The sequence below is a fragment of the Genypterus blacodes genome, unplaced genomic scaffold (genome assembly GCF_046128005.1).
Source record: "Genypterus blacodes isolate CSIRO-AG114 ecotype Tasmania unplaced genomic scaffold, CSIRO-AGI_Gbla_v1 ptg000032l_1, whole genome shotgun sequence".
NCBI classification, from domain to species: domain Eukaryota; kingdom Metazoa; phylum Chordata; class Actinopteri; order Ophidiiformes; family Ophidiidae; genus Genypterus; species Genypterus blacodes.
This window is the reverse complement of record NW_027466845.1, coordinates 740,559-763,863: the sequence shown is the minus strand read 5'-3', so window position 1 is coordinate 763,863 and position 23,305 is coordinate 740,559. Positions and strand designations below refer to the sequence as shown.

At 43.3% G+C, this 23,305-nt stretch overlaps 1 protein-coding gene across 1 annotated transcript; it reads right to left on the bottom strand.

The window, feature by feature from the left end:
• Positions 1-3,685: 3,685 nt before the first annotated feature.
• LOC142995004 (glutamate receptor ionotropic, kainate 1) lies at positions 3,686-21,781 on the bottom strand. The gene is made up of 15 exons (XM_076145879.1): positions 21,412-21,781; positions 15,145-15,312; positions 14,775-15,032; positions 14,311-14,492; positions 12,778-12,831; positions 12,261-12,434; positions 11,032-11,175; positions 8,765-8,872; positions 7,569-7,682; positions 7,281-7,484; positions 6,966-7,189; positions 6,383-6,501; positions 5,956-6,173; positions 5,397-5,622; positions 3,686-5,235 (listed from the first exon to the last, which is right to left on the bottom strand). The coding sequence occupies exons 1-15, from the start codon at positions 21,494-21,496 to the stop codon at positions 4,946-4,948; spliced, it is 2,568 nt and encodes an 855-aa protein (XP_076001994.1). The 5' UTR covers positions 21,497-21,781; the 3' UTR covers positions 3,686-4,945.
• Positions 21,782-23,305: the final 1,524 nt, after the last annotated feature.

Sequence of the window (23,305 nt, the reverse complement as noted above, 5' to 3'; positions counted from 1 at the left end):
AGTGTTTGATCCATAGAGCCATTCTGCTGAGTGTGTCTCCTAATGCACACTGACGCTCTGTCCTGCTGCGTGGGGGACGGACGCTCTACAACAAGGAGCCAACACTTTTTGGCACCTGTGTGTATGTGGGAGTCATCTCAGGACAGAAGAGAAGCCAGGCCAAGATGATTATGACTGTGAGGGGGGGAGAGGAGAGGGGCATCATTCTATACCTGGACGTTCCATGACTAACAATGCATTGAATGGTTGATTAGGAGCCGTGTAAATCATACAGGTCTGGCTTCGCCGCGTTACAGGTTGAGGATTTACGATCATATCCTCGTCCTTGAGCCGCCGCGCCGCGCCGGGCCGGGCCTCAGTAAACCAGGCCGCACGTTTGTTTTGGCTCAATTTGTTAGAATTTGCAGAACAATAATGTTCACTGGCCCCGGTCTAAGTGCTCCAGAATAGATTTCCTGACAAAATTGGGATGAATCAGAGTTTTAGGAGGAGGAGGATGTTCACATTGAAAAAGCAATAATGTCAGAATCCTCTCAGTATGTTGTGGTATCTCCTCATCCTCTCAGAGTTTGGATGATATTAACTGCGCTTCATGATCGCAGCGCTGCGTCTCATTGTATCTTCCTCACTACACAAAGCTTAAAGTGCTTGTTACCACAGCAACGAATAAGACTCGTACCAACATCCCCCGAAAGTTGTCTCGCACTTTTAAGGAAGGGTTGCAAGTGGACATGTGGTCTCAGATCTCCACATCCAGAGGATTAGATGATAAGGGCGCAGACAGGAGAACGATATCATCGCCCTCCTCCGCCCTGACACACACACACACACGTCAAGAGTTATGACCTGGAGCTGTTTCTCAATTTCCCAATCACATATTAGGATTCTTCCTGTGTGCAAAAACAAAGATGATCCTCTTTCGCCGCACAGAAAGAGAGACGTGATTTGAGGAGGAAGCAGCTGTGCGGCGTGGCGAGGTCAGAGGTCAGCGGCCCGTAATCCCCGGCCTCATTCATGCCAGATTAAAAACCTGCTCCGAGGTTTTGATTAAGAACGCAGGGTTAGAAGATTAAAGAGCTGCAAACAAGATGAAAGTAGTTTAAGCCCAATCCTGGAATTCATCAGAATGCCAAAACCCTGACCCCTGAACTGTCATTACAGCTGCAGATTAATGCAAAGCCCTCGAGGACTCATACCTCTGCTTCTGTATCTTGTGTGTCTGAAGCTTTCACTGCTTTTTCCCCTTCTTCATTCTGTAATTGTGTTGAAATGTTCAGAGTCACATTGCATCCATTTCCATGCTGCTTCTGCTCCTTCTTCCCTGAAGCAAACGTCTCCAGAGTGACTTCCTTCCATCATTCTGCTCTAATACATCTGCAGTTTCATCCAAATCTGTCCATCAGTTTACTGCATGAATGTAGGATGAAGGTTTTGCGTGCAGAATAAGAAAGGCGGCGGCGGCGGCGCTGCAGACTGGTGTTTCTCTCGCAGGGGGTCAGAATCCTGGAGAAAGACACAATGCCCTGTGTAATCTGTCCCAACATAGGCTCCATGACCTTCTTCAGCAGAACATAAGTCTCATAAGCTGGAGAGCCACTGTGTCCTGACTGATTACATGTCACAGTCAGTGTGAACTCCATCGTGTGGCGAGTGCAGGAGGATGGAGGCCCGGATCCCATTGACAGGATTATATAAATGAGAGCCATAATACTGTAAGCTCCCGGTGAAATGAGAGGCAAGGGGACGTGGCGACCCCAGTGAGCCCGCACCCTGCTCTGCAGCCAGCACCCTGCACCCTGCTCTGCAGCCAGCACTCTGCCCTGCAACCAGCACCCTGCTCTAGAGCCAGCACCCTGCTCTGCTGGCTCCCTGCTCTGCTGGCTCCCTGCTGGCACCCTTCCTTTCAGCTGCCGACCGTCTCCCTTTGTGTTGCACCTTTCACAGATGAAAACATGAGGAATGACTTCTCTCACAGAAACATGTAACAATGCCTGAGAGCTGGTCGGGAAATTGCTTCTCGAGTGTTTTGGGTTTCTAAAAATGAACATAAGAGCTGAATTTATTTTCACTGTCAGCCTCACCCATACCAAACCACCGCCTGAGCGGAGTAAGGCATGTAATGTGTTAAAAAATCATGGCTCCACCTCAGCCATCCCTTCCTGCAGAACCACTGTGCACACTGAGTGAAAACGGGCTGATTTTGGTTGTCTTTTGTAAGGCAACACCAACAAAAAGTCTCATTCACACAGAAGTTGTGGATTTTGGGAAGAACAGTAGTGAAGCAAACTGCCCGTCCAGCATCGGAGGACTTGGTTTACTCTCACTGCCAGACCTTCACACACTTCACACACATCTCTGAAAGGCTTTAATTGGGTCTCAAGGACCTGTTTTAGATGGAGGAGGACCTTTTCCTCATGCGGCCCCGAAAAATCCTCTCTGCAATCACCACAAGTACCAAACAACTCATCACATGATTTGAAAATAGAGGATTCATCTTCATCTATTAATGGCCGGACGAGACGGCGCAGAGCAGAGCAGAGACAGACGGCGTCTCTCTGAGGTTGTCTTAGTCTGACAGAGGACAGAGAATCCTAAACTTTGCCTTTGTTTGGACTTTTTCTTCCCGGTTGTTTGACAGTTTAAAGTCGTCTCCAGGTCTTTCATCACAGCACCGAGAGGAAACAACTGTCAGAACAATAATAATGGGATACTGGAGGAAATTGTTGATGGAAACTGTGTTTACAGGTGAAGACAGCTGTGAGGTGAAAGTAAAACAATCCACTGGACCTGCAGTGTGAAAGCAAATTAAATAAAACCTCAACATCCACGTCCACATGTCAGTGTGTCGTCTTGTTCTGACAGACACGCTATGATGAGACGACGCCCAGAATTGAGAGAAAGCTTGACTCCAAGACTTCGCATTGGTTCTGAATTTTCTCTCGTTTCATTCATAATGACGCCATAATGAGTGAAAGAGTGAAATTAAGATCTGACATTTAAATTGTGAAACCGCACAGTCAAAGCTGTCAATCAAAGCAGCACGGGCAAGGAGTTTCACCACCGACATGAGCGTCACTGCTGTGGTTACATTCACTCCCTCACCGCATGGATTCAGACATTCTTTGCTTTACAAACCAAAGTAATTGCAATTAGTGATCGTTCCCACTTAGATTCCACTCAACTGTCCTTCACCATAGAGATGCTGTAAGTGCTGGAGTCCGGGAGCTCTGTCACACCCTGCTGAGCTCACTTCAATCCTTTAATGCAGAGACAAAGCAAGAGGGAGAGGAAGAGGAGGAGGGAGAGGAAGAGGGAGTTTGTCATCTTCTTTCTACAGATCCTATAAATTCAGACCATTTTCATTTTCATGATCCACTCCTGGATGAAAACACAGTTTTACAATAAGTGAAGCTCCTATAAACCTGGTTTTGTGCTGAAAGCAGGCGGGGATCAATCGATTCAAAGCCATAATGAGGAAGTTTACAGGGATTCTTGGATTTGCTGCGTCTCAGGAGTGGAATCGATTCTTCAAAGTTTGACCCTAAAAACAAATAAGTGATGTTTAGAATGATGCACAACATGTTGGTTTGAATGTTAATCACCGACCTTTGCGGCCCTCAGGCTCCTTATATGGCAGAGCTGCACTCTGAGGTCAAGACTCATTCACCTGCAGGCCACAGAAAGTAAACAAACTCAACTTTAATCCAGAAACATCATAGGGATTTACAGAGGATTTGGGATTTTCCCCGTTTGCTCAATAGATGCTCACTTTGTATCTGAAATCAGGAAAGTTGTATTAAATCCTTTGCATTGTGTAATTGTCAAACTAATAAAGGAGCATAAATGTGGACTTATAGCTTCACACTAGAAGTAAACTAATGTCCATGTTCCTCTTTACATTGAGGGATCTGCTGGGGACCTTTGCAATGATTTAATGAGTAAAAACAAGTCTATTCAAGTCAACTGTTCTGACTTCCTGCTTTGCACACTGAGTGAAAACAGCACTGAAATCCAAAGCATCGACTGATTAAAGGATAAAGGATGGAACGTTCTCACATAACTTTGGTCATTCTGAATCCAAACATGACAGAGATGTATACAGTACATACATGTTCATATGATAGAAAAAGTGTGTGTGTGGACATTACGCAACTTCATGAACAAAAAACTGAAAAGAACCAAATGAGATCTTGAAATACACAAATCCATAGAAACCTCCTGCTGTAGAATCATTTCCTCTCAAACCTACGGCAGACGTTTCAGTGTCAACTCTACATTTACACCCACGTCTTTCTCAAAGGTGGCGTTTGTCAGCTTTACATTCAGGATAAAACATGGACCTGGACCTTCTCAGATCAGTTTCTCTATCCTGGAGTTTGGGATGTGAGTCAGATTTGTCAGGAGATCTGCCAACGTGACAAAGAACGGCGTTTGCCATTCTGACTCTCACGTCATATTAGCTGTATCTGCACATGCATGACACACACACACACACGCTCAGCACAGCTCTAATCCTCCTCTGACCTTTATGATATTTCATTATCTCACTCCTCATGTATCTGATGTTGTTTACGTCCGTTGGTCTGCAGTGATGCAGCAGGAGAAAGAACACAGAGTCCCGTAGAAACCCCTCACTCCTCCTCTTCCTCACAGTATCTTGGCTTGACAAAGTCATTTCCCACACAACACAATATTGTAATTTTTTTTTTTTTGCAAAAACACAGCAAAGGCCAAGATGGTCAAGTGTTCTGACATCAGGACTCAGCATCGCCCGGTTTCCTGATGTGCATAGTTCCTGTTTGGACTCACATCTTGGTGCTACTGAAACTACTGAAACACTAAAACTCTACCATCATTTGATTGTAACAATGCAGTTCTTCTTCTTCACATTCAGACTTGTTTGTCGCTCTGAAGACAACAGCGAGGCTAACTCTCCCCGGTCGCCTTAATACTTGTTGTGCCATTCACACTGGCCGACGCTCACCTCCTCAATGTCCAAGTTCTTCCTGGATTTGTAAATAAACTCTCCGATAGCTACGAACACGGAGAGGACGAGTCCGGCGGCCAGCACAATGAAGATGCCGCCGATGTTCTCCACGCCCAGAGCGCTGGCCTCCTTGCTGTCCTCCTCTGGGCAGCCGTTGCCTCTCCACCACTTCTCCTTCATCATGTGCAGCTTCCCTTCCTCCTGCAGCTGCAGGATGGCGATGGTGACTTTGTCTCTGTAAGGAGATCCTACAGGAGCAAACACAGCAGAGTCAGCAGCAGAAGCACCAAACAAATACTTCTCTGACAATTGAACAATTCAGTAAGAGAAGAGAGAATCCCACAGCAGCGTCACTGGCTGGTTTACTAAGATGATCCTAATAGTTTTCATTTCCCTCCTCTAATGTTACCTATGGGCGTTCCCACTCCGTAGCCCTTTGAGTCAATCAAGCCTCCGATCTGTGTGAGGTTGCAGTTGCGCTGGCTGATGTACTCGATGCTGGTGGACTCCATCAGGAGAGCGTAATCTGTGGTCAGGACCCTCTGGATCCCCTCCCGGTTGTTCTTCATCAAGGCCGTGTTTTTCCTGCTGCTCATGAACGCCCACATCTTCTCATAGGTGGAAATCTTGGATTTCTGCAGAGGGATATGTTGACGGTTAAAGCACGGCAGGTTTGGTAGCAAAGATAATGCAGATAAATGCTCGGTGGTCGACATTCGCTTGATTATAATTCATGGAATAAATCAGAATTTGGAGACAGATGTACGGAGCGATGGTGCCGGTGTGTGGCAGCGTACGATCCACCTGCTTCCTGTTAAGCAGATGGGATGTGACATTTGTGTCAAATCTATCTGCTTCATTGTATTATGGCTGCACATTCAGACATGCTCCATCAGAGGCACATGTCCTGTTACTATGGTGAGTAAGAACTAGTGACCTTCCCTCATTACCTCTGCCAATCACGTTACCTTAAAGAAGGTCATGGTGGAGCCGTCTCTCACAGCGCCGTACTCTATCTTGGTTTGCTTGGCCAAGTCGTCCGCAGAGTCGATGGGCGAGTCCATTCTCTCCACGGTGAGGAAGGCAGCCAAGTTAGCAGTGTATGAGGAGATAATGATCAAAGTGAAGAACCACCAGATTCCACCGACTATCCTGGTAGAGAGAGCCTTAGGCATCAGCTCAGATCCTGGGAGATAAGAACACAACAGAGAATGTGAAATTCCAGAAAGAAACGTAGAGTGTTTTATTCATCAGAGAGGAGGACACGTGTGTGTGTGAGAGAACATCTTATTCCTCCAGGCGCAGCACCAAACGGTGACAGCACAAACACATTAAAACATCTTACCAGGTCTAAAGTAAACACTCAAACACTCAAACACATTAAAATGCTTTCACCTTGCTGCATAAGAGCTCCAACACCAAACCAGACGCTGTTTATCAGAGTAAAGTTGTTTTCCACCACATCTGAATCTGGGTTGCAGGGGTGAGGGTTGTACCACTCATAGGGGGTAAACCTGAAGGAGGAGAAGGTTTACACACACTGCAGCTGAGCACAAAGCATTCAAACCACATCCATAAACTGTGAAATCTGCTGTTACGGAAACTGCTTGGTTGCTTGTAATGCCTTCTTCCAGCTCCTGTTTGTGGCAAAGCTCCAACTGAAGTTGGTTCATTTGGAATTTTGCCACAAACAGATCAGAATCAATATCTGGATCTGGGCTAAATGACACCTTTACACTCAATATTAGGTCATCACAGAATGTTCATTACTTGAGCTTATTCACACTCAGAGGAAAAAGCTTCTGTATCAATTTGGGGTTTGTCATTTAATCATTTCAATGAGGGCTTTGACTTTTGGTTCAGTTTGCAGTTCATATTAAAACAGCAGAACTTTAAATGCCATCCATAAAGCAGTATCGTTCATTTATTATATTAGCATTTTTAGTTAAGTAAAATCACATCGTGTTTCCTTTCTTACCTGGCAATGACGAAGAGCACGCAGCTGACGCCGAGGCAGGCCAGCAGCACGTACATCCAGATGTCGGGGGAGAGCGGGTTGAGGAAGGAGAACACGCCCGGGTTGGTGCCGTTGGGTTTGTGGTAGAGGATGCTGATCCCCAGCGTCATGAAGGGTTTGGAGAAATCGATCACCTTCTCTCTCACGTAGGTGATGGTGAGAGGAGCAACGGCGAGGTCGGCCACCTGGACACACAGACACAAGCCAGCTAAAGCCACAAAGAGCTCCAGTAGTCCTATAAAAACTCTGATCCAACACCGGTGGACTCCTGCTTACATGATCAATGAGTTCCCGCACCATCCCGTTCCACTCGCCCTTGTCGTTCTGAGCTCCATACTTGCCATCAGTCACCAGCTTCACCTCGTAGGAGAAGCCCAGGATGTTGGAGAGCTCTTTGAGCAGGTCCAGGCAGTAGCCTTCAAAGCGGTCGTTCCCGTAAAGCGGCTTATCCGACTTCTTATACATGACGTAAGGATTTTCCTGGAGCGAGATACAAAGTAAACCTCAGTGAATTCACCGGACGGCCCTGAACTAAACGTGGCCTGATTCATTTAAAGTTCATACCAGAATCGTGGTGACAATGAGTGTCCTGTTTGCCATGGAGTCGGTTACATTTGTGGATGCGTCCTTGTTGTTTTCTGTTACATTAAGGCCAGTTTGAGAATTCCACACTCCGATCTGAGCAGAATAGAAAAATTACAGATTACAATCAAATCCATAAAGATGAACAGTGTGTTCCTGTCCTCTGCCAAAGAACATCCTCGCCCCTCTGTTAGCAGGGATCACAGGATTACATGTAAGTGAGGGCAGATAATGTGAAGGAAGGGAGAGAAACCAAAAGTACAAAAGGAACAATTGCTGCACTTAGAGCTCAAGCTTTTCAGTTTGAAACACTTTCACCGATTTTCCGCCAAGTTTCTTTTCCCAATGTGGCCAAAAGTTGTGTTTTCTGCTCGGAAAACTTTACAGTAGTTTTACAGCAAATGGGGTCATGTGAGGGCGAGCACGGCTCAGTTCAGGAAAGCAAATGGGCATGAAAAGAAACCACGTTAAATCTCCATCCACATCTCTGATTATTGATCTCAAAGTTTTAGTTTTTGAACTGTAAAAAGTCAACAATTTGAAAAACCAAAAATAATGAGCCCTAGATATGCAGCAGCACAAATACACAACAGAAGAAGAAGGAGCAGAAATAGAGAGTGTGTGTCTGTGGGTGTGTGTATATGTGTGTGTTGGGTGTGGGGGTGTGTGTGTGTGTGTGGGGGGGGGGGTAGGACCTCAAAGCACAATATCTCATGGAAGCTGAACTTTCATCAATACTACAGACCTTCTTCCACACTTTATTCAGGCGGCTGTTGCCCGCGATTGTCTTGCAGAAACAATCAAAGAAAAGGCATTTTAAACGCACGGGGACTTTACTTAAAGGAACATGCTCAAGAGTACTGCCTTCAAGACACTTACAAGTACTCTGATCGCAGCACTTAGGTATGTTTACACTGTCACTTGACTTTAATGTACTCTGCTTAGACTCTGCTCACTCTGTGCTGCCATCACATTAACATAAGCAAAGTTGAACTGAAAATGACACAAATATTTGCAAAGACGGGGCTGAAAACAGATGAGTTCATTTTTGGAGGTAAAATTAGTCGAACTTGCTCATCAAGCCACCTTAGAAACTAATGTCATGTCTATTAAAGGTGTATTTGCCTTATTTGCATGTATTGGCAGCCTGTAAACACGTGTCATGTCATGTATGTCACCTTCTCCAGCCCGTCCTCCTTCAGGCTGATGACGTCCAGGTCAAACTCTTTCCGTAGACCGTCCGTCCTGTTTATAGCAATCAGTCCTGTTAAGCCGTTCCACTGTGCCTGAGGCAGAGAGGGAAGAGAACAAAGTAACATTTACAGTTCATCTGCACAACTCTGCTTTACCTCAAACCTGCTTTTAATAGCTTTTTTTATCTGAAATCATGATCCTAGATACAAGACAGTGATCATCTGAGGATCTTACAACAGCACAGTTACTAATTCATCCACATTAAGCATTCAGGCAGCAGCTGTGTGAGCCTGAACCCTGCATGTGTCTGCTCTTCACTGAGGAAGACCATGCACAGTGCAGAAGACCTAAAGTAGGTCAAGACTTAAGGTGATAATCCTTAAGGTTTCTTTTTTACACGCATCTCCATTTCAGATGTATAGCTACAGAAAAGAACATTTGCAGATTTGTTTGGATGTCCATGAGTGACATTGTCGCATTTCGCATTGGAATTATGGGAGCTGTTGTTCGCCAACCGGCTGTAATTAAGAGAACGATGATGATCAGTTTGTCGGAAAATAAAGATAAACCAAGTGAAAGTGCTGATTACTGTTAGTGACTAAGACCTCGCTGTTTGATGAGAATGTTTGTCTCCATGGATCTGCATCTGTGAGACAGACTTAACCCTTAAGTACAGATTTGTTTCTGTCATTATGTTCCTCTTTAAATCCTCACCAATCTACAGTGTCGCCACCATGTGTCTCTGTCATTACATGTGTGTGTGTGTGTGTGTGTGTGTAGTGATGACATGGATCTGCTTGGATTGGAGCGTCCAGATGATTTAAAGGCCAGGAATGATCAACATGATACTGAAACTTTACTTAACACAAAGATTAGAGCCTATAGAGAAAGCATCTACAGGCGCTACAGAACTAATATGTTTCTTTAAGCTCAGTGAAACTTTCTGCAACACTTATAGTGATTCTCAGCGTTTTATTTGCCTTGGCTGAAGGAAAATGTTGTTCACGGATAAAGAAGCATGTAAACCTTCATCTCACCTGAAGAACACGTCTACATGCTTGTTCTAATCCCCCCCTACTCCAAACAAGCTCTATACTGTATAAAAGCATAGAGGTTGAGAAAAAATGCCCCACATCACAGCAGCTAAAGCCGGGGGTCAAGGGTCAAGGGTCAATCGGCCTTGGAGGCATCAGCATCTCATCACCGAGCATTAATCCATGTTTCACTTGCTATTTGTTTTCCAGTGACTTTGACCCGATAACAGCAACTGGCAACAAAACAAAGCAGACAGGTTTCTATCAGTCAGTTCGAGCCACATAATGAAAAGAATGGAAGCGGCTGAGAGCTCCTCTGTAATAACTGGAGCAGGATCTATGCTGGTGAATGAAGTGCGACGAGCTGCTTCATCACAAACGGACAAAAAGCTCACACTGGATATCGCCGCTGATTTATGTAACAGCGATGATCAGGAGTCTAATTACACAGCGGATCTGCTGAGCCTGTGGAGCAGAAGAGTTTATTTACTCACATCTATTCTGCACCCTGAGGTGTTGTTAAGAGTTTGGCATTGCCTTTGTCCTTCAATATTCTGTCGCTGCTTGCAAACTGAAAAGCTCATTTGTCAAAGAAACACCTAATTAGAGAACGCTATATAACAAGAGAGGCCATTACATTGGCATTAATAGATCTGAGCCAGGGCTGTAAAAGTCTGCTTCAAAACATAAACGGAGGTTATAAACACGGCTGACCTGCATCTTCCTCAATGTGCAGCGGGTTTAAATGTGCTTTTATGTCATTGTGAGTGGCACTGGTGTCTCCACAGATCGATGCTTAACATGATGAGTAGTTTGGGCCTGGAATTACTCCTGTTGCATTTAATCTTAGTCTGGCTTGATTTGACACAGAAACTTCTCAAGCACATAAAACACAGTATATGCACATGTGAGAAGTCATTGGTCGGAAATGAGCAAGAAATTCCGAACTGGGAGACGTTTACTGTGCTGGACCCTTGGTATTAGTTCACCCGACCCTCTTATCTATAAGAATCCTACAGTTTTAAACATTCATTCATTCCCCGTCTCTTCAGAAAAAACACTGAAAATGAAGATAATGGTCTTAATCATTACTCATGCACCGCACATGATCTCCTCACTCTATTGTTTGTGCTTCTGCAGCCAAGGAAATGAAATAAAGGCGGCAGGCTGTGAAGGGATGGATGGAGCGGCGTCACGCATTCATACACCTCACTTACATCTTTCAGCATGTTCATGAAGCGAGACCCAAAGCGCCAGGGTTTATGTCGGTGGCACTGGAGGGAGCTGACAGTGATCTGGGAGGTGCGTTGCGAGGCGGCGGCCACCATGTAGACGGCGTCGTACATCAGAGCGGCTTCAGTCTGAGAGAGACGCACACGCACACAACAGCATCCATCAGTAGAGATAAGGCATCACATGTCACGCCTTTATCAGATCAGCACGTGTATTTCCCCCCCGAATCACACCCGACTGAAACGCAATCCAGTTTTACGAAAGACACGAGGTACAATCAAGTCGCAGACCACAATCAACCATAGAAGCACAATTTGGTTGGCCGTTTTATTTCAGAGCACTTTACTGATTGTTCACGCAATCAAATAGCAACATCGTGGACAGTTTTGCTCCGACACAAGTGTGGGCGATGACGTGTTTGGGTTAGAGCCTGATGTGTTGTTATGTGCCGCTACAAAGAGATGTTACGGATTCATTTTTACACATCGCCTGGTTTGCTTCATTCGACATCGGTAAAGATTTCAACTAGGTTTGGTTCTTGACATCCATTAGTTTCTAAGATATTTGGATGATTTGGAGTTTGTTCATTCCTGTAGTCTTTACACAAACTGGAAGGCCTTAAATGTCTACAATTAATAGATCTATTATTTATTTTATGAACTCAAAATGCATAAGTAAATATGGAGATCAGATGCTATTGACGGTCACTGACACTGTGCGACAGGAAGCTCTCAGAGGTGGAAAGTATCATTACAGAATTGCACCTAAATTGGTCTACAACTCTAGTGTGACGGTGTGTTTGATGAGTAACTTAGCCTACATGCAAATGAGGATATAAAATAGTAATGCCTCCTTTCGGGGCAAACGCTAAAAAGGCTTGTAAAAGGCTTTTACGAATGAGGGAACATTGATTGTGTGATGCAAATTTGCCTTAACGAGATGTTAAATCTGGTGCTGTGGGAGATGAATTAATTTTCTTTAACACATTTGAGAGGGAAACGTCTGCATGTAATTTCTTCTGCATTTGTCTGAAAATCATAGTGAATGAATGATTTTCCATTCACTGTGAGATAAACCATGGGAGTTGATTTGACGAAGCTTCAACATTGTCAAAGGAGACATTTGAACCTGGGTGTCCACCTTTGCAACAACATTTCCTGTATCAATGCACCATGATCCAACATCAACAGGAGGAAGGTAAACGTAAACTCACTGTAATCATTCCCTCCATCATCCCAGTCTCATCCTTGGAGGGGGCTTGCGTGCGCTCCATGGCCCACTTCTCCACCACTGAGGCCACCTGAGGGTTGTCTATGTTAAGGAGCCTGAAGCCCGTCATGTTGACCCCACTGTAACGGTACGGCTCCAGGTCCAGGGCGAACAAGTCCTGTCGGAAAAGCCGCTGCGATTAACTCAGCCAGACATTTTGTTAGGTTAAAACAATGGAGCAATATATTCTATTGTACTGTGGATCAAAGGCTCGGCTCACAACCGGCAATCTTATTATGAAACCAACCACAGATGTATTCAATCTCCAGGTGAACACACTCATCTAACAGGACACTGACTCAAGACAATGGGACACAGAGCAATAACATGGCACCTCACCAAAGTATATTTTATTACATTTTACCATCTAGTTTTAAAGGGATTATTATGAAAAAAGATGACCTATTTGTAGTTGGGATAAATTGAGATCTTATTAAGATGCTGGATGGCCGATTTCTTACCAAGGTGGTGAAGAAGAAGTGATAATATTCAGTCATCATCCCCATGGACAAGATCTACACAGGATAAGACAAGAATCACTGAATGATTATAAAGTTAACTGTAAGAAATATGAAGTTGTCAATTGTCAACAAATATACAAGGTTCTAAGTTACATAATAGAACAGGTGATAAAAAGGTCGGTCCCAATACCTGGTGAGCTGCCCGGGGAGTCAGCTTTTTATTGGGACACCCTACTTTGCTACACGTCACAAATAGTAAATCCCAATTTTTCAAACTGAGATAAATGGCTGAGATTATATTTAATTGTTATTCTACGTGTTATATTTAACATCTTAACCCCCACATTGGTAAATATGCTTTAAGGAAGGTCATTTAGGGTCATCTCAAATCCATAAGATACATTAAATGGACTTTTTCACATTACTAAAACATTACTGAGTACAATACAGAATAGATAAGATAAGACATTTTTGATTTCCCTTTTATGTCAGTTTATTTGAGATATGATATACAGCTTTCTCTATAATGCATCATTTGGTATCTTTGAAAACACTGGACACTATTATAATTTAATATAAAACTTGATGATGTTTGCCTGAGTTCTAGTCAGTAAGAAGTATTACTCCATAAATAATAACTTTATTTGCATAGCACCTTCAGAAACAGTTTACAGAATGCTTTGACATACAGGACAAACAGAAACGAGGAAATTAAAATATAACACATTACAGACATATAAATATGGAAAAAAACTAATCAAAGAGCACAGAGTTCTCCAGTATGTTGTTGTCATTTATGGCTCCAGGTGAACCCGGTGCTCCAGGTGAACCCTGTGAACCAGGTCTCACTCCAACTGCATGCTGTGAGCATCACCATGGAAACTTCCTTTATGGATTTATCTGCTTCCAGCGCAGCTTTGGTCCCTGAAAATGAAGAAAAAACACCCATGTTTGCCAGTTACTGGCAGATATGTGCCAGTTACCCCGTTGGTAAATTAGTTTAATAACCCTGTTAATTTTAATTTAATGATTCGATATTCATATCTGCGTTAACTTAGCACGAGCGCTACCGCTAGCTAGCCCAGCCCATTAGAAACCAATCGGCCGAGGGAACACAGGCTAACATGCTAATCCACAAAAAGACCGATGTACAAAAATGTCAGAATGAGCATTTATACGGCTCGTGTATAAATAACACCATATCGTGTGACTATTCATGACAAAACGAACCCAAAAGCTCCACAGTAGTTTAAATAACTTACGTTTGAAAGTGACTTGGCTGCTCCGCTCTCTCCTGCGTCAGCCATTGTGGTTCGAAATGTTTCACCTGTAGCTCCGCCGCATTGGATTATGGGATTGCCTGACTCGCTTACGTCACTAAAGTGTGTCCCACGATTTGGTTGTAAACGCGTGTGGCTCAAAATAAGGCTCCGCTCAGAATATAGAACTGAAGAGAAATTCATCATGTCCGACACATATTCACACCTTTTCTATGAAGATATTGATAAGCTGGTTAATATTGAACCACGTCACCTGCTTGAGGACGTCAGCGGATGTTTGGTAGGTGCAGTCGAAGATGACGTAGAACTCTTTCCCCTTCTTCATCTCCTTCAGCAGGGGCCGAGCATCTTTGCTCCCTGTGGGCAGCTGGCGGATCTTGATCTTGATGCTGTACCTGGACGGCGCTTTGATCAGCTCTTGTAAACGAATTAGTCCTTCAATTAAAAACGCAAAGAAAAGACATGAAGTCATTTTTTCAAGATGCCTCTCAAGGTTTGTTTAGATGAGTAGTGGTTGCCAAGATATCAGGAATGCAGGATGGGATGGTTGTTTTTTATAAAGACTTTTCAATCATACATGACTTTAACTCAAATGTATATGTTCCAAGTATTGAGGATTGGTACTTTAATCAATCGGTCATTTTACCAATTTGGAGCTTATTGTCATATCCTAACTGCACTCATGATGCTTTGATTCACGATTTTCCATTCTCTCACCCGTGGCGTCCTCATAAACGATGGTGACAGTCTTCCACTTGTAGTACTGCACAATGTCCAGCACAGCTCGACTGATGGAGGCATATTCAGGATACAGGTTGATAAAGAAGCTGTCCTTATTGTCCACGGAGGGGTGTTTCCAGCGCGTCTGGATGTGCGGGACCTCCAGGGCGTTACAGATGGACTGGACCGCACTGACGGAGGAGCTGTGAGACGGGCCGAACACGGCGCCCACACCCAATGCCAACTGGTCACAGGCTGGAGAGGAAAGTCATCAAGAAAATCCAACAGGTGAGACGCATTAACAACAACAACCTGCCTTCTGGGTTCCTGAGCACATGATATTAAACAGAAGAAAGATCACGCTCACCTCTTCTGGAGGCTTCAAAACTGTCAAACAGGTTTATTCTCTGTATGTCATAGGTCAACGTGGTGTTTGGCATTAAGGCCCGGTTCCTGTTTATGTTGGTTACAGCGAATTTAAAGGCCATTTCTTCAACGCTAATGGGCTCATTCTCAAGCGTCTCAAAGATGCCTCCTGTGGGTAGAGCAGAGAAAGAGAGTTTAAGGCCATGCAAGGCGTGTTTACATGGAGTTGTAGGTGCCAACCCAGCTGGACGTTGACCCTTATGACCTCACATGCACAGCCTCCTAACCTCAGCATGTACATGTTATAGGGTCAAGTCCCTCTTCAGCCACAGCAGCATGTACACAGATTCTTTGTGTGCAAAATAGTGATCCACTGAGTCACTGTCACTCAGGAAATGAATCATCTTTTCACAATAAAACCAAGTTGTCAAGCAAATTTCATCAGTAAAGTCTGTGACCATCTTCAAAATCTTCAAAAGTGCTCGATCTATAATCCTTTTTATTTGACATCGTCTTCATTGAATTTGTCTATCATTTAACACTTTATAACTGTAAAATATAAATCAAACATTCACAAGACACGACTACAAACAATTGTCAACTATGAATAAGGAAAACCCTAAATTTATGCGATCATTTTGCCTTTTGTCTCTGCAGCTACAATCCAGTTTCAAAGTCTGAGCAACTGAAAAACACAATAATGTTCAGTATTCGATTGAGTAAAAACAAACCACATTTCAAAGCATCCTTGAGCACTTAGATCCAGGTGCAGTCACACCCTCTGATGTTCCTTACAAGGCGATAAAACACTTAGCTGATGCGTCTAAAATGAGCCGAGACCAGAAGTGTCCAAACGCAATTTAGACATAGGGACATTTCTTCTTTTATCAAAATCACTTTTCAGCTGGCTGTGTGTGTGCCAGGGCCACAGGGAGGCAGGAGTGTGTGTGTGTGTCTGTGTTGAGAGGCTCTTAATCCACCTCTGTGCTGCAGAGAGATGGCTCTCGTAACATGCCACGGCCGCGTATTACTCCAGCCAGGCACGAGCGCCACAAACAATGCTTCACATTACAGTTACATAAAGTGCACCGTGACAAACAGGCGGATTAAGGGCAGAAACATACAGGATTGTCACCACCTGCATATAAAACGAGCAGAGCTGTGTGAGATTCAGTGTCCTTATCACTGCTGAATGTGTGTGTGCACGTCCGTTTCACCCTGAGCCTTTCAAATGTAAATCGACAGAAATCTGCGGCCTCAGTGATAGGGTTTCTGAAATAACACGGCAAAGATTTGATCTTGGTTTCTATCATGGCGACCACCTGAAGCTGAAGTGGAGGCATCAGTTTCTCTCTCCTGGTTATTAAAAAGATGTGATGGACAGCTGTTTATCCAGCTAATCTCACTAAAACGACCTTCTTTCTGCTTTCTGTGTCCTCTGTCGTTCCTAATATTTGTGACTTAATACATTATGAATACGTACACACAACAATGTCATTTCAATGTTGCAATAGTTTACAAGTGATTTCACACAGACACCGAGGCTCCAGATGGCAATAGGTCATCACGCTCGGTTACAGTCTTTGAAGAATCATCTGTGAAATTGTGATTGAATTGGAGAGGAGCGAGGGCCTTTAACTCTCTCCCCTTGAGACCTTGATTGTGAATGACCTTTTTCTTTGGTGTAGCTTAGCCGCCGCCGCCTCAAACTGAGAGCGCATTGTCTGCACTCGCCGCTCACTAAAAGCGTGCTTGAAAGTGCCAATCCTAATTATGGTTACCAAGTGTGAGTGGGCAGCTGCCACGACCTGTTAAAAGTCTCTCATTCTTTCCACTGGAATTTGATGTTATGAGGCTGAACACACAGAGTCATTTGAGAGGAAATGTTGTCATGATATCCTTAGTATAAAGGGGAAGTAAACATGGACTCAGAGGTCCTGTTATAATCCATTTGGCAGCATGGCAGCAATCACTTCCCGTCATTCTATCCCCATACTAAACAGAGCCGCAGATACACACACACAGGTACAACAAAAACATTTTATTACGTTACATTTTTCATATTTAATCAGAGAAGGATTCATTTCAAATAGAGATAGTACAGGCTATGCATCTGCCAAGTTTGTTAAAGGATATATAACAGATAAGAACAAACGGTGAATAATCAAATAAATACTATTCCGAGTCATTTGGCCTATAAATCAAGACAACAGCTCTTCATGATGCTGATATACTAACAACAGTACAACCAAATGAATTTACTGCCTCTTCCAGAGAGGAATTTACTTCAATTCATTATTGATAAACCAATGGCTGTATTGTGTAATGGCAACCAGACGAGAATGCAACATCTGGATATAAAAGATGCATATTTTAAGTTTTATGATGGAGACAGACGACATAAACCTACAACACAACATTTTATTGTCAACAAAAGGAATATAACGTTATTGCCCTGTTTACTAATTCATTTCCTCTCCCCTCTTGCTCGGCAGAGAAATGTGTCCCGCCGCGTCCGAAAACACATTTGTCTTTCCTCTCATTTCCACCTGAGATATGATCTTAAATTTCTGTTTAAAGCATAATCACTTTCTTTATTTCCACACACGGCGGCCCGGTGGCTACGACGTAAGGTCTGCCTGCACTCACTGTTTATCCAAATCAGCTTTGTGCGCCTGCTGTTTGAAGCAGGCGGTCAGCACGTTGTGTGTCTGTGTGTGATGTGCGTCAGTGTTAGATGGGCTATTGTGCTGCACAGTACAGAACTCAACTACAATCATGCAGTTATTATTATTATCATTATTATTATTATCACACTCGAGGTTACCATCAACCAACAGACAGCTGGAGTGAAGTGTGTGTGTGTGTCGAGTGACTGGAGTGTGTTTATTGGCTGATATATTAACAAGACTGCAAACTGAGGCAGGAAATCACAGTCTGTTATCTCTGTGAATGTTTTCAATTAAAATACCTCACAAAGGACTTTATGCATATCACCAGGAAACTAACTGTCCCTGCTGACACAAAAGGTAAACATGCTCCAGGGAGAGCAGCACAACAAAAACAGGCAGAATAACCTTTAATCACTTGGCTCTGCAGACAGATGTGTGTTCATGCACCACGCGCAAACTAATTGCTTTATTTCACCTTTTAAAAAGGAAATGTTGGACTGAATTCCCTGCTCTTATTCTCATGTAGGGGCCGATTATGAAACGGTCACGATGCTTAAATGTGTTTCATGTGCTGCAGCATGACTGTGCATACTGAGTGAAAACATACTGTATAGAGTAAAGATCCAGGTCTGGTTAGCAGTGACATGACAGGTGCTCGCTCATACTCGTGTTTCCCGGAAGTAAACCACTAAGTGACCTGCCGTGACCCCACATCACACACGGATCAATGTGTTCACCCAATAGGCTATTGACAAACGGACAGGAAAGTTGGAGCTGCCTGAGGTAATTTGTGGAAATCATTACTTATAGTCTGCGGAACATTATTAAAAATGAATAATAAATGCTTAGGAAATTCAATGATTTATGTCCAGTTTTCAAAATACTCTATATGAACACTGACACTGATTTGCTTTAACTTTGACTCTCCTGTGTGATGAATGCAGCCTACGCACACAGCCTGATGTGCTATAGATGCCATTAATTGTGATTCAATGTAATTTTCGGGATCACTGAGCTTGACAATGCTGAGGGATGATGCATGATAGGAGGTCACAGAGACAAAAGATCCGGCCCTGTGCTGCAGGCCACCGCTGAGACGCCCTCAGGTGCTGCGGAGCCTTTTTTCCTTACATTTCTGCTTCTCCCCTGCACTTTACAGAGCAAGAAAATGACTACGGCAGCGCTTAGGTCGCTTTTAATCCGGAAATGTAAAGGAAGAAGTCTTTAGATTCCAAACGGTGACTTTGTGTCTCTGTGCAATTATCATATGAAGGGAAATCTCTTAGGCCGAGGAACACAATGACGTAGTGTTTTGCTTTCTCCTCCCTCCCCAGCCTGATCCAGTTCCCAGCGAGAGCCCACCAGTACCACTCCACCCTGGGCCCGTGCCAGGCCGTGAATGAAAGAGGAGGTCCTAACCGGGCTACTATCTTCGTTTGATGTGGAGCACTGAGGTTCCTCTGTTTGAGCGGGTAACTGCAAGACACCAGGCACCAAAACATTTGGGCAGCGAGAAGGGAAGCAGATTAAAATCACCGAGTCAGCAAAATCTGCACAAATGATAGAAGCACTGGATACTTAAGATGGGTGATGGATTACATCAACTCAAGTTTCTTTACTTAAGAGTCATTATTACTACTGAAGCAAGATGAATGAGAGAATGATGAAATATGATTTTTTTTTTTATCGTAACAACCACGAGCTGCCTTTGTGAGGAGATTTGGTTGCAGCCCTAAGAATCGTATATGAGAAGAGACTTTCTGCATGAAGAAGATTAGTGTTTGTTGTTAAAGGGCTTTGGGGAGAAGATTTAGCGTTATTACCAGCTGCAGAGAACGCAGCCTCAATCTGATGCCAACACTCGCCAAGACAGCGAAGCGTTAATTACACCAAGTCACACACCATATGGGAGAGATTATGAGCGTATGAAAATGACAAAGATTAGGTGGCGTCAGACAGTGATATATGATTTAGAGAGATTTAGGATGTAAAGCACAGATCGGGACTTGGAAAAGGGGGAGGAGCCACTGGGCCATTAGCCTTGAAAGTTGAAGCTCAATGCCACAAGTCTGATTGTTTCTGGCTTTAAAAGTAGAGGAATTTTAGAGGAAGTCTTAAGTCGCCCTGGGCTTTTACTGGAGCAGAGATTGCTGAAGCCTAAATTAAAAAGTCATTTTTTTTGTGATGCAATCTTTCAACCCAAGAGAGGAAAAGAGGCGAGCCAATGGGAAATGAGCAGAGAGCATTAATTTGCCTCCAAACACCAGCTCATTGTGCGCTTCTGTCTGGCTTACATCAGAAATCAAAGGGGGACAGTCTGAGCAAAGGCTCTGCTAAAGTTGAAAGTGGAGAAGCCTTTCATTGTCAACTCTCAAAGGCAACGCAGGCAACTTGGACACACACAGATCCACTTTGATAGATGCTCCCGCTCATTAGCATACAGTATCCAATATAGATCTCCAATCTGAGTCTGTGAGAGAGAAGAGAGGAGCTTCTACTACCAGAGGTAAGGTCATCTCACTGGCAGAGCCTTTGCCCACATTGTTCTCTGTATCTTGTTCACATTCCTCTCTGCCAAACGCATCCTCATGCCAGCAGTGCGAGCTCTCAGATGCAGCAGTGCGCCGGTTTAATCACTCATCTGCCTCTGACCCGCACAGTTAACATGGACACACACACACACACAGGCGGAGACTCCGGTCGCGACCAAGCAAAGTAGATTAATATGATTGGGGAGAAAACCAATTTTCTCAATACCTGGAGACCTTTTGACTCCACCTCTATACTCTGTTGACAGTACATTCCTTATTTAACAAAGGGAGATTTATATACGGGCTTTGATGGAAACATTACAGCAGAATAAAGCAACAAATTGTGTTTACAGTGACTTCACTAATACCATAATACCATCAGCACACATACGGCCCTTAGGGATATTAAATGATACTGAAAATATGATTGTGGGATAACAACAGATTTAGATATCATAGGTCACCACAAACACACTGTCAGTCCCTGTAGAGATGTTAGAGCGACACAAACCGTGTTAGGTGAAGGCGCTCAGAATTGAATGTTATCCTGCTCACAGTTTACTCACATGAAGGGGCTGGACAGAATGGACATTTACCCATTAAATGATGAAGCACACAGTGTATTCAGGCTGTGAGATCATCCTGACAGTCTTTAAACGATAAAAATTGCAGCATCGTAACTTAATGTTGAGTATTGGTTAATTTTTTGGATTCATTTCTTCATGATTAGTGTATAAATTATCAACAAAACTGACAATCCACCATCAAAAGTTAATTAATTCACTGTGATATGAAAGAGAGAAAAGCAGTTAATTCTCAAAAGAAAACAAACAGAACCAGCCATTATTGTTGAAATTTTGGAATCATTTTCTGTCCACATTCATCAGTCCTTTGATCTTAACAACCAGAACTATAAATGCGGAATTGTTATATTGTAGAAATATTTATAAGATTAAAGAAGTGGGTCTGTAGAGCTGCACAGGTGTTAAAATGATATTTATCTTTGTATCATTTGCAGTGATGAGCCCTTTAATTTCAGGCTCCACTGTGAATTCATCTACTCACCAATTCTAAGGACTTGCTGTGAAGTGAGCCAAAACTCTGGCATGAAGTAGAGCAGTGAGAGTAACAGTCCCTTCCTGTTGGCCATGGTCCTCCCTCCTGACTGGAATGAACATTGATATCACTTTGTCTTCCTCGGATCATTCATGCTGATAACTTGCTGCTCCTTGTATCCATAAAGAGAATCAACTGGCATCCGACCCACATCCTTCCCTCAGACATTGTCATGACACCAAAACACACACACACATACATACACACACACTCCACTTGTAATTGTTATTGATCAACTCAATAATTATTCCCGTTTTTCCATTCGCAGCTCCTTGATGCACTAATCAGGTTTTCCTGCCCTGCTTTACTGTCCTGTCGTCCCTCCTATCATTTTCCCGGTGTGTACTTGAATTAAAGGCTGCAAGTGAGAAAGAGGAGGCGCGCTCTGCTGTCAAACTCACGAGAATACTAAACTTTTGTGACGCTCAACCTCGTATTTCAAAATAAAAGTCTTGTGACGGAGCTCCAGATAACTTCAATAGCAACAAACCAAATGATAAGTATCTTTCCTTCCCCGAATCCCTTCAGATTAGATGTGACGTTTAGTTCCGTTATTTAGTGTGTATTTAATCGTTGATGAGTTTAGGGAACTACTACAAACACCCCGTATCTTATCTGTATTATCGTTTTCATGTGGTCTATTTGAGAGTCGTGCTCTTATTGTGAAGGATGCTGTCGTTTCCGCTGTAGTTGTTTTTTGTCGCACGCTTGCCGCATCTTGTCCTCCGTGCTGTCTCCGTATTGAGGACAGAGTCCAGCCGCTGATCCGCGGACATGGTTTTGTCCTGAAGATTAACTTAAAATCTGCCATCGTCCGACCTCGACAGCGTCTTTGCTGCTGCTGCTTCGACGAGGAATGATTAAATATCTGTGCTGCGGGATGGAAGCGCACATGTTAATCACAGACAGTAAAGATTAACGACCTCAAACTGTTGATCTGTCACAGTATCATAGTCAAGTCAATAATCTGGCCCTTTAACACACTTCACTGGGTTTTTAACAGCGGAGTTGAACGTGTAGCGAGGAAGAGGCAGGTTGTGTATGTATGTGTGTGTGAGGAGAAGCTGTTGTTGCTCATCTGCATCCATCAGCAACTTGTTGATGCTCCAAATACTAATTTGTCTCCTCAAATTGGGGAAATGGATAAATATAATCCCAATTTTGCGTCTGTCCACCTTCAGACTGAGACAAAGTACTTCTCTATATTCAAATTTTACGAAGACCTATAAATTGGAGCCATTGCTTGTTATTGAAAATATCGTTACAGTACATCATCGGATTTGTGTGCGTTATTTTTCCATAAACACGCAACATAATCAAGCATTTTTTCCGGAGGATCCATCATGGCTGTAAAGGTGTAATAAGCTGAATACCAAGAGGCTCGTTTACACTTTAACTAGGACATAAAACTGAAGCCTGTAAAACACGGATGTAACTCTGAAACAATCATATCTGTAATATCATCATAAATGGAAAATAAGATAGTCTGGACTGTAGTAAACTAAACTTCATATGATGACTTAATGTCTTTCTCAACTAGAAGTGTGTCGCCAAACAAACTTTGAAAAGAACCAGAGAATATTAATAACATTGATGAAGAGTTGTCTCTCATAAATCCCTGTTTTATAAATGTGTCCATCAGTGTATGAGTCATATCCTCTGACAGGCCTGTTTTCATCTTTTGTTTACATTTGGATCACTGACTGTACCTTTAATAGACAAAATGATGGTATGCATTTACTTATTACGACATGATGTATACGACTATTACAAGTATGCAGAGAACATTAAGATAAATATGTATTTGGAGTCAATCACTTATTCTAGAGTTTATATATATTTA